The following is a 14,708-nucleotide window of genomic DNA, read 5'->3' as shown; positions in this document are numbered from 1 at the left end:
AGACCAGGCTGGCCTCAGACTCACAGAGATTCGCCTGCCTCTGCCTCACAATTGCTAGGATTAAAGGCATGTACCACCACTGGCTTTCTTAAAGACAGAAACTAACAGACATGGCCTTTGGAGATGGCTCATTGGGTAAGTGAGCTTGTACTGAGAGCTTAAGACCTGAGTTCAAATCCCCACATCAAAAAAGATCAACAAAACAAAACAAACAAACAAACAAACAAAACAGAGCAACAGTGAAGGGCTCGGGGTGTGGACAGATGCCCCTGCAAAGCATCCACACCTGGAAATCCAGCTGTCTGCAGAAAGGACTGACTAAAATCAGTGTCCATTACAGTCAGCCTTGGGCAGCCTAGTGAAACCAATGGTAGACATATGTGCCCCATAAGAGGAGCAACAGTGGGAAGAAGACGGGAGAGTTCCTCTCCTTTTCCATCTCTAACAGCAGTGGGAGAAACCGGGGATGGGCAGCAGCCTTTGGAAAGGGTCATCCCCGGGCGAGCACCCTGTGTGCTGGTGACTGTCTAAGCAACTGTACAAAGGGTGTCACGGTTCTGGATAAACAAAGGTGGTTGTTCTGGGATAGGTGAGCTCTGCCCACTGGCTGGGGTTACTAACGTTCACAGTTGCTACAAACAAAATCCACTGCTGTGTTCATAAAAAGTACAGATTATCTTCCACGGTTATGCTTAAGTTGTTAATTACAACTGAGTCATTACAACTGAGCTGTGCGCACACTCTAGAACGCTGAGCTGTGCGCACACTCTAGAATGCTTTCATGATACTAACTCCAAAGCAGTCTTCAGCTTGGTTTATGTTTGAGTGATGCCAATCCAGTTTGCCAGTTAGTTTCTACTTACACCACTGAAGATTGCTAACTCATAAAAAGTAGGTAACTGGGTGTGGTGACACCTACCTTTAATCCCAACCCTCAGGAGGCAGAGAGGAGCTCTAGATGTCTGAGGCCATCCTGGCCTACATAGTTTGTTTTTGGCCAGCCAAGACTATACAGCTAGACCCTGTCTCAAAACAAAACAAAATTTACGAAAGAGGCACGGCAAGCTTTGTCTTTAACTGGAAAAGACTGGTTGTTCTTACCAAGACCAAGGGAAGTCTATTGCCTTGCAGTTCCTTGCTGGCTGTGGTATACAATTTGCATAGAACGTTACAGAGAAAAGAATGAGTCTGGTCGCCTGGCCATGCCAAAGAAGGGAAAGGTGTATTTGATTGATTCAGGAAAAACAGACACAGGAGTTTCAATATTGCTATCGGATGAACTTAGTACAGCCGATGTTTGAAAGATACGGTAGAGTTTTCTTTATACCGATTCTGTGTCTGTTTACAGAGCCATTAAAAAGCAAAACTAGGAAGCCCCTACCCAGGCTCAGCCCTACCCACCCCTGCTCTCTTAAGAAGCCCTGAAGACTCTGAAGACATGGTCTATGGTTTTATGATGCACGGTGCTTCTATGATACAATACAATAACATTATAATGGATGATAGAGCATCTTCAGCAAAGGACGGTAGCACCGCTCTTCTCTAACCACGTGACCTCAGTGTGCTTAATAAAACTGCAGCCCGAGGAGCATGCTGATTGTTTCAGACTTGGGATCTAAACAAGGTAACTATGGCTAAACAAGAAGACCTTAGAAGTAAAAGCAATCATTTGCCTAAACCTCCCTCCCTCATCTCCTTTTTAAAAAGACATGGTCTCAACGTGTAGCCTGCAGCCCCCTATGCAGAGTACGGCTCTCCGGTGCTAGGATTAAAGTCATGCATCAACACGATCTTTTTCCTGTCCTGGTGGTTTTGTGTCAACTTGAATAAGCTAGAGCCATCAGAGAGGAAGGAGCTTCACTTGAGGAACTGCCTCCATGAGATCCAGTAAGGCATTTTCTCAATGGTGGAGGGCCCAGACCATGTGGGTGGGGCCGCCTCTGGGCTGGAGGGCCTGGGTTCTCTAAGAAAGCAAACCGAGGAAGCCTTGTAGAACAAGTCAGAAAGCAGCACCCTCCATGGCCTCTGCGCCAGCTCCTGCCTCCAGGTTCCTGTCCTGCTTGAGTTCCAGTCCTGACTCCCTTTGGTGATGAACAGCAATGTGGAAATGTAAGCTGCATAAACCCTTTTCCTCCCAACTTGCTTTTTGGTCATGGTGGTTTGTTGCGGCAACAGAAACCCTGACTAAGACAATAGTCCTTTAACAAAGATACTGAGACGAGATGAGGGACTAAGCTAGCACTTTCCACGTTCTCATTTCCTAAAAATAGTTTTATTTGAACAGCTACCATAAAAGAAGTACTTTATCACAAAGACTTCCAATGTGGCATTGCGGTCGGTGGTGGTGGGGTGCCGCCCCTACACTGGGGGGCTATTTATAGAAAGGTACCTCCATGGAAGCTGGCAGATCTGAATGGAATTCCTGAGCTTGCTTCTCCATCCTAAGCTTCATGCCATGCTCTAACTTCACCGCACACATGTGAGTGGGGACCACTTTCTGTTCCAGGCCTAACAGTTGCAGTTTGGGGTAGGGAAGGAGACGAGAGGAAGGTCAAGTCCAGTGATGTTATTTGATGATACAGGATGGCATCTCACCCCCGGAAGAGCAATAAGCACGTCCTGGGTGCGAGGTGTCAGATTAGTCAGTCCAGACGGGCCTGAGAGCCTGCAGGCTGCTTTTAGCAGTGACGCGCACACACCCAGAGGCAAATCCTGAGTATGTTTAAGTCAGAAGCGGCAGAGCTCTGTTCTTTTAAATGAATATGCTATCACCCAGTGTCAACTCAGACCTCAGGACCTCAATGCTACTTTCAAGGGGAAAATGCTACCCAGCAACCAATAATCATCAAAAGATAGAGGAGGCAACATCAAGACAGAAGTCTAGACAGCTGGTGAGACTTTCACCTAAGCTTATCGCTTTTTATTTTCTCTCTCCATCTCTATCATCTATTTATGTATCTAACATCTATCCATCATCCATCTGTCTATCTATCCATCATGTCTGTCTGTCTGTCTATCTATCTATCTATCTATCTATCTATCTATCTATCTATCATCTATCTACCTATCTTTATATATCAATCTTTAGAATCAAATATTAATTAAATAATCAAGCATTAGGTGGTAATTACTGTCACAACTTTTACAGCAAAGTGCAAATTGTATGAAGATTCTATATGGGCCATCTGAAGTCCACACAATTTATCTAATAGGACAACACAAATAAAACTGGCAAAATGAAGATATTATAATTTTTGTAGGTGAGTTAAAAAGACTATGTCAGTTAAGAGAGTCTGGCTGTTCTGTTGTGTTGTCTGAACACAAGGGTTGAAGATGGATGCCCCACTTTCATCTAACATGAAGTAAGAGGAGATGTAATTCCAAAGTGTAAGTTCAGAGTTCCACATACGTCAGCATATTGCTAACACCTGTGCATGTGACCTTATTAAAGTAGTCACGATGCTATAGAAACAGATAATAATGGTTAATGATTGACTCTTGAAACTAATTGGGAGGTGACCGCCAATAAACTCTCCAGCCAAGGCTCATGTACAAGGAGGGTTACATTAGGTCGTTTCATTACCCTACATTATGCTTCATGCTTCTCTACAGATAAAAGCCATTTAAATATCCACAGCATATTATCAAGTTGTCTGGAATGTGTTTAAATAAAACACTTTGTTTACTTAAATGTAGGACCTCTTGGGTTAAGGGTGAGTGCTAGGAAAAATGCCCTGGTCACCAGTCCCAGCGGACTGTTGGGGGTTGGGACAGTAGACGGATGTCTCCAAGTAACCCCTGTGCCAGTGCGACTGTCCGAGTGGCATTGTTTTGCGTACCTGCCCAGATGTGGTCATGCTTCCAGCTGGCACAGTGTGCTCTACAAGTGTATCCTCTTACAAGGACAGATGGTGTGACATCTTATGCTATCACAGTAAAAGGAGGGCTGACAAAATCTATGTGCACTACTTGTGTCATGGTGGACCTCACCAACAGTTACATGCTTTTGTAAGATTTGATACTGAAATGGGGCTATCCTGCCGTGTCTACTTCTAAGCACTTTCTTCAGAGATCCTAGAGTCTGTCAGGTGTGCCTATGTAGCTTGGCCTGACAGGGTAGAGTCCTTAACTGGACAAGGTAACTTTCCTAGGACAAGGAAAGAATAACCATGTCTAATGACCGAATGAGAAACAAAAGCGCTCAAAGACTCTTAAAACAGGAGTGTCTTAAGTGTCTCCCCAAGCAAGCGTGGGAGCTAGGACCCATCTTAACATCAAGTAAACTGGAACACTGGAAAAGGGTCTGTGTAAATATTTACATTTCCTTTGGGTGGTGGAGTGGTGGGTGATTTTCAAGTTTCTTTTATATGCATATCAGAATTTTTTCTATACAGATAGATATAATACTGAGATGATTTTGCAAGTAAGAAATTATGAAAATGTATGAATTTACAGATGAATACTATATTTTGGTGAAACTGGGTTTGGAAATACCTGGTCCTTCTGAACCCTCATCTCATCGACTTCGCTTTCTGCATACTGCGGGTCTCGGGCTGGGTCCTGGACCGCCTTCAGGGTGCCGGTACTCTGAAATTACAGTTTCCCAAGTCATTTCACGCCCACAGCCCACATTGCCATAGTCACTATCTGTCTACGAGGCTGAGCTCCATCAGCGTGGCATCGAGAGCGCTTTGCTGTTTACAGCTTCCGTCAGACTCTCAGAAATCTACCTCAAACACACCCGTGCTCCCCACCTCCAGCCAGGGTCAGGTGTCTCCGTCTTCTAACAGCCAGAGAACCCTGTATGGAAGGGACAGGGGCCATGTCTTACTCAGCTATTAATCTTCATGGTGCTTTGTCTACAACAGTTTTAGCAAACATTTCATCATTTTGGAACATGAGAGAGAGATGGAGTTATCAGAACAGGCCTTTGGGCATTTCCGGTCACAGCTGATAGCTTCCCAGCAATGAAGAACATGTACCTTTGGTGGGAAGAGCTTGTCATACACCTTTTTCCACAGCTCCATAGGTGAGTGGGCCTGAAGTTTTCCAATGTCACTGTCAGGAACAGGAGGAGACCCTAAAATTGAAAGTTTACCTCAATTGACTACAAAGATTCAATTTTTGTAAACTATTAACAAGCAGATGCTGTTTATTAAAGCACTAGTCCTAGGTCTCTCGCTTTCCATCTCCACATTACAGACACTATTATGATTGTGCTATCTTGGTGGTTGTACTGGAAACAGAGGCAGCAAGACATAACGGTGAGCTATAACTCTGACTCCCACTCCCTACACTGGTATCTGTGCCCTGTTCACAGTAATTCCAGGTCTCAGTGTTCACAATAGAAATACGCATGTGCTCATGGTAAAGGCTTCATACAGCAGCGCCATCCATTTTACGTAAAACCGATCACTGCCCAGAAGTTCATTACTATAGAGAATAAACTGTCAGTATGTATGGCTATGTTCCATAACCAGGAAAGAGTTCAAATATTAATTAGAACTGTAAGCAGAATATACATTGAAAACCCACTAAAGTATACTGAGTTCAATAATGCAGACTGGTAAAGTTTCTACACCATATACACGTGTATAAATGCAGAGTACCAGAGAGGTGTGTGAGGGATCCTGCATACACACACACAAGTGCACACACACACACACATACATGCACACACCACACACACAAGTGCACGCACACACATGTACATACATGCACATACACACATACATGCACACATATATGCATGCACACACACATGCATATACATGCACACATGCACACACGTGCACACACACATACATGCACACACACACACACACACACACCATACACACACCACACACACACCACACCACACACATGCACATACATGCACACACACGCACGTGCACACACACACACATGCACACGCACATACCACACACGAGATTCATCTCCCTCTTCCCCCTCAAAGTGCTGGGTTGTACCGAGGACCTCACTCATTTGAGGCACTCTACCACTGAGCTACAGTCCCTGTCCCTACTATTTTAATGAGGATAATATATTTATAACTTGAATATTTAAGTTAATTTGAAAAAATTAAAAAATTCAGTCACTTTCTGGCAATTTTTGATCTATAACCTGAGATTTTTATCCTTTCTAACATCTTTATTGTCCCCCAAAATGTTCAACTATTAACCTTCAAGGGTTCCCTTATCATTTTGGTTAGAAAGTATTGATTCCCTACTTGAGTGTATGTGTGTGTGTGTGTGTGTGTGTGTGTGTGTGTGTGTGTGTATCCAACACTGGTGCTGGAAACTAAACTTGGGTCCTCTGGAAGAGCAGCAAGTACTTCTAATTTCTGAGCCACGTCTCAGTTCTGGCTCTTACTTCTCCACGCAGTGCCCTGCCTTCTATCACAAGTACGTCAATGTGCTGGGAGCTTCCTCAATTCTGGGGATACAAATGAATGCTTATGAAATAACTGTTACGAAATGAAGCCAGAAATGGTGGTGTGCTGGAGACCAAGGAGGCAGGAAGAGAAAATCAATAAGCAATTTAAAAAGATTAAGCAATATTAATAAGTTCACCAACCTATCTGACATAAAGAATCCAGTCCTGCTGTGATAAACAGTGGCTTATTTTGATCCACACATATTGATTTGCTGTATGGCAAAGAAAAAGATTGTAATTTAGTTCACCAGTTAAATATGCTGCCACGTTCTAGTATAAATACAAAGGCCACATTTTATCTAAGTCATGGATGAGAGCATTGACCCAAATGGACCAGTACCATTGGTTGTGACAGACTAACACCATAGTCAGCTCAAACCATGAGAAAGAACAAAGTCAGAGAAGACACATGCAAAAACTTCCAACTCCATTTAAAATGAACAGAAGACAATCATAAGCACAGGAAAGTGGTAAGGTGGAGGGAGATACAGAAGCCAGGGAACAGGGGGAACTGATTGGAAAATATTTACCAATACCTTTTATCAATACCGAATGCCAACTGGTTGATAACACCGCGTATCTTCAGTAACAGAGCTTCTGACTTGCTGGTAAACTTAGAAACAAATGAGATAAATTACACTCTGCTCTCTCATCCTCTAACAGTAAAAAACACAGCTTTAAACAAGCACAACTGGCCAGAGAATTACAACTTCTTTTCCTCAAAACATGTATATTTGAGTCGACAAAACAGAGGCTGACTAAGGCAACCTGGATCAGCTTGCCTCGGTACCGAGTTCATGAGTGCGTGATCCAGGAAGGACCCAGAGAGCTCACCAATCATCTCACCAATTTCCATCATCAGAATTTGTTTTTAATTTGTACATTAGTGTTTGCCTGAAATGTTTGCGGTGTGTGTTAACACAAACATTCTTAATGTTCTAAAAGAAAATGTCCCCCAATCTAACTGGGTCAGTTAGATAGGGAGAAGCATATATAAAAGTAACTGTGACAGCTGCAGGCGGGGACAGTCACACCGGCACTCCCTGAATTGATTTTTTTTTAGCTTCTTTTTTTAATTGCCTGCAGAGCTGGGGGGTAGGCAATTTCTGAATCTTCTCCTGGGTAGATCTAAGAGAGCCAAATTGCAGCACCCCAGGATGGTGAAGGGGGTGCCTGCCACCAAGAGTTAGGCTCTGACTCTTGAGTAAGCAGGAAGTGTGTGTGTGTTTGTGTGTCCTCCACAGATGGTCAGTCACTGTTTGCCTTCTAAATACTTTGCTATTCAAAGGCAAAGGAGAATGGCTCAGATGTATGAAGTGAAATGAAATACTTATAAAGCAAAGATGGCAACTTTCTGGTTCCCATGGCAGGTCCACAGGACAACGCTGACTCTGGTGTAAGAATAGGCTCACAGAGGAAGTACAGTACACAAGGGCTCACAAAGGTCAGACACATTCATTTAAAACAAAGAATTTAATAATGATCATGTTTATCGTGTGATATGTAAAATAGGGATTTTTTTAATTAAAAAAGATTGTTGTACTTAGTTTTACTAAGAAATTATATATTTGTTACATTATAATATATTGTTATTGCTTTAAACTATGTAATTTTGTAATATTTTGTTTTTACCACAGGGGCGAGGAGCAAGCCTAAGCACAAATGTTTCTCAGGGTCGAGGGGTGGGAGAGCACTCAAGGTTTCTCACCAACTCATCTCACCATCTGCTGCCTCTCAAACCCCTCCCTCCACTCCTGCTGGTGCTCCTGAGTCAGCTCAGTGCTGGGAACCCCTCCCCCGCCCCCCCCCCCCCCGTCTCCCCCACCTCCCCCTCCCCTCGTTCCCCTTCCTCCCCGTGTCCTCCCCAGAGCCACCCCTCCCACCCTCGGAGGTGCTCCTCTCCACTCATTAGCAGAAATGAATGAACTAGAAACTTCCTCCCCACTGGTTCTTTTCAAAATGGCAAAAAGACTTTCCAAAGCCTGACGTATAGGCAGACAGAGCTCAGGCTAAGAAGGTAAAGAGAACACATAAAGAAATGGGAAGTGCTCTAAATGCATAGATATTGAACATACACAGAATACAGAGCTCGTTCAGCTGGGGCAGCAACAGGCTCCACCCTGCCCTGGGGCTCTACTCTCTTTGAGCACTTTGACTCAGGAAAGCAAACCACCAACTATTTATTCAACAGCTAAGATAGCCTTGTTTGTTGTTGTTGTTTGTTTTGTTTGTTTTTGAGACAGGGTCTCATTATAGAGGCTCAGAAAAGGTAGAGTATTTTAATTCCCACAATTACTCTTTTAACGTGCAAACATTTTAAGTTTGCCTAGCAAAAGCAGTTCAGAAATTAAGGTAGTATTTTTCAGCAAAATAGTTTTACATTTTATCTTTTGTTTAAAGGATAACCAGCAAAGTCTGGCCCACCTCGGAAGATCATTACAACCCTGTGCTTTTCGGGTTGTTTCTGAGACGCTCAGGCCGCCTTGGACCTGAGCACTTCCTGCCCCATGCATCCGTCTCCTGAGGTGGGCTATTTATTCACTGGCTCCACAGTTCAGGCCCGCACCCCTCCTCACGAAGCAGGCAGGCACGGTTCCCATCTGCTTTTACCTCAGAGGATGCAAAGCTTAGGTGGCTGGTCCAGAATCCTTGTCTGACAAGGAGTTGGTCACAGTGACACTGACCTGGGCAGCTCGACTCCAAAATTCATGATTTTAACCTCTATACCAGCATTGCTTTTACATAAAACACCATCTTATTAAAATCCCGCCCTTGCCCCCCTCCTCCCGGGCCCTTCCATTGAAGGAATATAGATTCTAATTCTTGAAGACAAAAATAAAAATGTGTGAACACACCAACATATCTCTGAAGCTTGCCTGGGCTTACAGACACAAGCCGTGGAAGGTGGGGAGGCCATGGGCAGAGGGCTCTGCAGGGGCCCTGTCTAAGCAGAGCTTTGGAAGTGAGAAGGAAAGGGGCAGGGCGAGCTCAGGTCTCTATTATTCCCATCTGGGCAGCCCGCTCCTTTCTCCACACACCCAGAGGGCAGGGAGGCACTGACCATCAGCGAGGCTCCGTAGTAATGTGCCACAAAGCGCAGGGTCTTACATATCACCTTTCTCTTCTCAGGATCAAAATCCTGTGGAAGAAAATCATTACAAGGAAAAAATAAGCCAGAGGACTCAACAGCTCACTTGGGGAGAAACACATTATTTGTTTTTAAATCCCCACCCTGAGGAGTCCGGCTCGGTCACCTCCACGTTCACATCTGGAGAGACTGAACAAGCCGCCGTCTCCTACTGCTATCAGATCTGTTTAAACGCTTGGCTTCAGAGAGTCCAGATATAAGCACACATTTCATCCTGCGCAATACCCTAAGGACTCCCTGACAAGCCAAGATAAGAAGAAACTAATTTCCTACTTTCTTCAGTTTACAGTTGGGGAGTAAATCTTATCCCTCAGTGCTAAGATTTGTTTTTAAGTTTTCTGCCTCGCCCCGTTCTAACCAATGGGCTCATTTTCCTGAACTCCTTGGGATGTCCTCATCATACCGTCCTTTCTAACATCTTTTACATGGATGTCTCTGAGCTGGTCCCTTCCAGAGGTACTGTTCTTATTTCATCATTTTCCCATAAAAGCATAGCTACACATGCCCCATGAACAGCTAGACATAGAAGCACCTACCTGGAAAATATCATATTTACTTCCAATAATGACCAGAGGTATTGGAAATGGGTCAATTAATTCCCGGTCCTGTTAATAAACAGATATACTTGATTATAGTTGTGTATTGCTATGTCCTCAGGAATTTCTGTTTACTTCAGAAAACACCTTTTACTCTCGTCATTGATGTTGACCATATTTTCTGAAATAGAGTTTGCTATGATATTAACTTTCACTTTGTGCTATATTTTAAGTGTGAAGCCAGAAATGGCAATTGTCATAACACCATGGCGCCCATTCACTTTTGTGGTCTGCTACTCTGGTTTGTTTGTTTGTTTGTTTGTTTGTTTGTTTTGTTTTCCAAGACAGACTCTCTCTGTGTAGCCCTAGCTGTCCTGGAACTTGTTTTGTAGACCAGGCTGGCCTCGAACTCTGACATGCCTGCCTCTGCCTCCTGAGTGCTCCACCCGGCTACTGCTGGGCTTCCCTACAAGGACATCATCTTTAAGGGGCTTCTCATTTATGTAAAGTGCGTGCTGCTTGGCTGAATTTGGTCCTGATACTTTGTAAGACACAGGCGCACAAACTATGGACACTAGGAAATGCTTCTCTTAGTTTTCTAGATGATGACATTCCAACTGTATCTAAAACCTTGTGCTGCCACCACAGCAACTCTAGGACTTGATAGTTTGGGGATGGCGGCGGGGGGGGGGGGGGGGGGGTGTCACATGACAGCCACTGAATGAATGCAGACGCCTGTTGCTGGGGAGGCAGCTGACTCTCAGCTCCTGCTTCAGTCCGTAGCTTCAGCCAGCCTCTCCCAGTTCAACCCGGATTTTCATCTTCATTTTACAAAGATTATACAATCAGTGTCAGAACTCTGCTCTAAAACTCCCTTTCTCTTGAGTTATGGTAAGGTTCATCGCAGTGAACACGGCAGATGTCTGACGAGGAGACGTCAGCGTCTTCCCCTTCTCTGGCTCTTTCTGAGGTTTATGAAATTGCTGTAATTTTCCAGTAAACCAGTTCATTTACATCAAACACATTTTAAGTCATGCAGAAAATGAAAGAAGCTGCATTGAGGTACTGTCTCTACTCGGTGTGGCACTGAGGCCAGAACAAACCGGGAAGCTCACCGGATGGTCCTTCTGCACCACGCTCCACATTCGTTGCCGCATCTCGGCCGAAGCCTTGGAGCTTGTCTTGCCCAGCTTCATTATCACCTTGTCTACATGGCTTTTTGTGGCTTGCAACAGATTTTCCATGGTTGACCAAAGATCATTAGGTTTGGAAAGATCCAAAACAAGAACAATAGAAAATGTCCTAAAGAGATAAAACAGCTGTAAACAAAGAGATTCCTCGTGGTAACTGTTTTGAGATGTGAAATGTCCTGAAATTTATCTAATATAGTTACAAAACCCAGCATGCCATTATTCCAAGACGGAGTGAGAGCTCACTTAGAGCCTTGTGTACTCTGGTCCTTCCTACTGGTACTCAGTATGACAGCTAAGAACGATGCAGTTCAGACAGAGAAGCTGAACGCGAATGGTCCGATGATGCCACATTTAGACCTGACTTTACCTGGTGCTCCACAGAAAAGGAGCAAAAATCTCAGTGCCAAGGTCAGCAGCAATGCAATGTATACGGAAGGGAATGGACACACTGACAAGCCTTACTGGGAAGCCAGCGGGCTTGCTTAAGCTTTTTCTAGGCAGTTTCCCTAGATGTGCTGATGCCTGTTTTATGGATCTGAAATTAGAAGCGCTTATTTATATAACTAGTAAGCTGGAAAAGTGCTTTTAAATCAAAGTCGTCTGTTTTCCAGCTATACTTCTCTCTCTCTCTGAAAACACGGCTCTGATTAGCAGAGGACACTGCCATCACCACAGACAGTGGGCTCCACTCCTACACATTAAACATAAATCTAAATCTAAACTCTACAACAAAACAACCCATTTAAAAATAGATTCCAATAACTCCAAAGAGATAGCTGTTGGCCAAGAAGCACATGAAAAGATGCTTGAGGACTGAAGAGATGGCTCAGAAGGTTCAATCCCTGGTTTACAAGCGTCTATGACTCTAGTTCCAGGGGGTTCTGACGCCCTCTGCTGGCCCCTGTAGGTACTGCATGCATGTGGTACACAGATACACATAACATGCAGGCAAAACAACACTACACATAAAATTTTTTAAAATGCTCAACAATTTCAATTATTAGAAAGTTGTCAAAATGAGAGTGTGCTCACAGCCGTTAGGGTAGCTGTTATCTAAGAAAAGACATAGGAAGTAAGTGCTGCTGAGAATACAGAAAATTTAACTGTGCATCAAGGGTATAAAACAGTGTAGCAGCTTTGGAAAACAGTGTGGCGTTCCTGAAACAACACAACAGAAACACCACGTGGTTCAACATTCCATTTCCAGGTCTATGCCCAAATTCTGAAGAATATTTGTTATTTGTGTTTTGAGACCTTGTAGCCCTGGCTGTTCTGGAACTTACTATGTAGCCAAGGTTGGCCTTGAACCATCTGCTTGCCTAGGTCCCAGACTGCTGGGATTATAGGCACGAGCCACTATGCCCAGGGGGAAGCTACGACTGAAACAGGATGTGGATATCAGTGTTCATGGCAGCGGCATCCACGATAGCCAAAGGGCAGAACAGCCCAAAAGTCCATGGACGGATTGATGGGTGAACAGACCGTAGGATATACAGATGGTGAAGCATTGCGCACTATTACAAAGGAGGGAAGTTCAACACATGCTATACTATGACCTTGAGGACATTATACTAAGTTAAATAAACTACAAAAAGGCAAATACTCCATGACCTCATTATATAAGACACCATGGAGTCAAACTGCTAAGAGCCCACAGGAACTTTCCTGCAGGAAGACCACGAAGTCCTAGGAATGAATGTGGTAGTGCTGGCTGTACAACCGTGGACATGTGCTGGCTGTACAACCGTGGACATGTGCTCAAAGCCGCAGAAGACCTCACCAAGACGTACATCAGTGGGAGATGTTATGTTGTGTATATTTTAGCCAACTGAAACACACACACACACACACACACACACAAACACACACACACACACACACACGAATGCTTTAGAAAATGGTCAGAATAAGTATGTAGACATTTAATCATGGCCAACAATTTTTTTTTGAGACAAAGTTTCTCTGTTTCTCTGTGTAGGCCCAGCAGTTCTGGAGCTCACTCTGTAGACCAGGCAGCCCTGGGATTGACAGAGATGCGCCTGCCTCTGCCTCCCAAGTGCTGGCGTCCCATCTGTGCACCATCACGCCCGACTCAGAGCCAACATTCTTACTCAACAGGCAAATATTCTGCTAGGAGATAAAAATGATGCTATTCAGGTTTTTTGTGGGGTCAGTCAAACCAGCTATTTTGGGTAATGCATACAAAACAATATCTAAATTCTGTGCCCATGGTCTCAATTTAGTAAGGATACTTTAGATACTAATAGCAAACATATCTGTAAAATTACTGTCTTTCTATGTCACCTAATTAAGTTTATAAACAGTCTGCTTCTCTAAAGACTCATATACTAAATATGTACTAGTAAAGAAACTAATTTTACTCTTAGAGCTTTAGCGTATCATAGTTTGGTTCTGTTTTATAAGACGGTCATAACCTTTTTACTATGGTCAAATAGTACAACATAAAAATCACTTTTAACCCTGAAAGCAGGCAGGACAGGGACAGATTACCTAACATTTTGTTTCTAGCACTGTGTCTCTCTGTCCCTTCTTTATGGAAAATGTTAGCTAAGTAAACAGCTTAAAAATTCTTAAAGTGAGACTGGTCCACAGGAAATGTTCTTTTGCAAGTTAATCTGAGAGGGCTAGGCCGACTCCATGCCAGGCTTCAAGTGGGCAGTTACGGAGACGAGGCCTAAATTTCTGTTTCCAAGAACTGGGCAAGTCCATGCAGTCCAGGCCTCAGAAGCCGCCCCTGCCACCTGGCCTGAGGCAAGGACAATGGGTCAGCGGCAGTGTCCAGACTTCCTCAGCTACTTCCTCAGTAACAGTTTCCAGACCTCCCCAGCAAGTTTCCAGCCCCCACACCCCAGTAATGGAATGTCTGTAGAGATGGTCCCAGCAGATTAGCATGGAGGTCACCTACCCTGGAATTCCCTAATGTGCTTTAAATCGGACTGTGAGCTCACTTGGGTGTCTTTCTATCTTGGCAATGAATGGGAGAGCCCAGCATGTGGGACTTGTGCAGAATAAAACACTCGTTGCATTTACATACGATTTGAGTCCGGGGAGCCATTCTTCAGCGAACTGTGGACCCTTACAAACCAAAGTCTGCTCTATGAACATTATGTCAAGGGTAAACAATATCTAATTGCATGTGACAATATGTCAGTTTCTCAATGTGCTGGGGTTTGCCCTAAACAAGAAAATTATGTGTTAAACTAATTCCAGTTTAAAAACTCTCTGTGGTTCAACTACAGGAAGGAAGATCCTCACTAACCGCACCCAACTTTGGACCCAGACCTGGGCCTAATTCATTACAACCGGGTCCTTCCTCTCTCCCAAAGCTGGCTCCAGCTGTCCTGGAGCCTAAGGACATGTCAGACCCCACAC

General features: G+C 44.1%; 1 protein-coding gene across 1 annotated transcript in view; it reads right to left on the bottom strand.

The window, feature by feature from the left end:
* Dync2li1 (dynein cytoplasmic 2 light intermediate chain 1) overlaps positions 1 to 14,708 on the bottom strand; it is a 29,094-nt gene that overhangs the window by 1,273 nt on the left and 13,113 nt on the right. The window contains exons 6-12 of the mRNA NM_172256.2: positions 11,238 to 11,424; positions 10,123 to 10,191; positions 9,500 to 9,577; positions 6,975 to 7,051; positions 6,580 to 6,650; positions 4,983 to 5,080; positions 4,495 to 4,587 (exon numbers count right to left, since the gene is read on the bottom strand). Coding sequence (NP_758460.1) covers positions 4,495 to 4,587; positions 4,983 to 5,080; positions 6,580 to 6,650; positions 6,975 to 7,051; positions 9,500 to 9,577; positions 10,123 to 10,191; positions 11,238 to 11,424 — 673 coding nt within the window. The remainder of the gene's footprint in view (positions 1 to 4,494; positions 4,588 to 4,982; positions 5,081 to 6,579; positions 6,651 to 6,974; positions 7,052 to 9,499; positions 9,578 to 10,122; positions 10,192 to 11,237; positions 11,425 to 14,708) is intronic.

The sequence above is a fragment of the Mus musculus genome, chromosome 17, assembly GCF_000001635.26.
Source record: "Mus musculus strain C57BL/6J chromosome 17, GRCm38.p6 C57BL/6J".
Lineage (NCBI taxonomy): Eukaryota > Metazoa > Chordata > Mammalia > Rodentia > Muridae > Mus > Mus musculus.
This window is presented reverse-complemented; position numbering and strand designations above follow the sequence as displayed.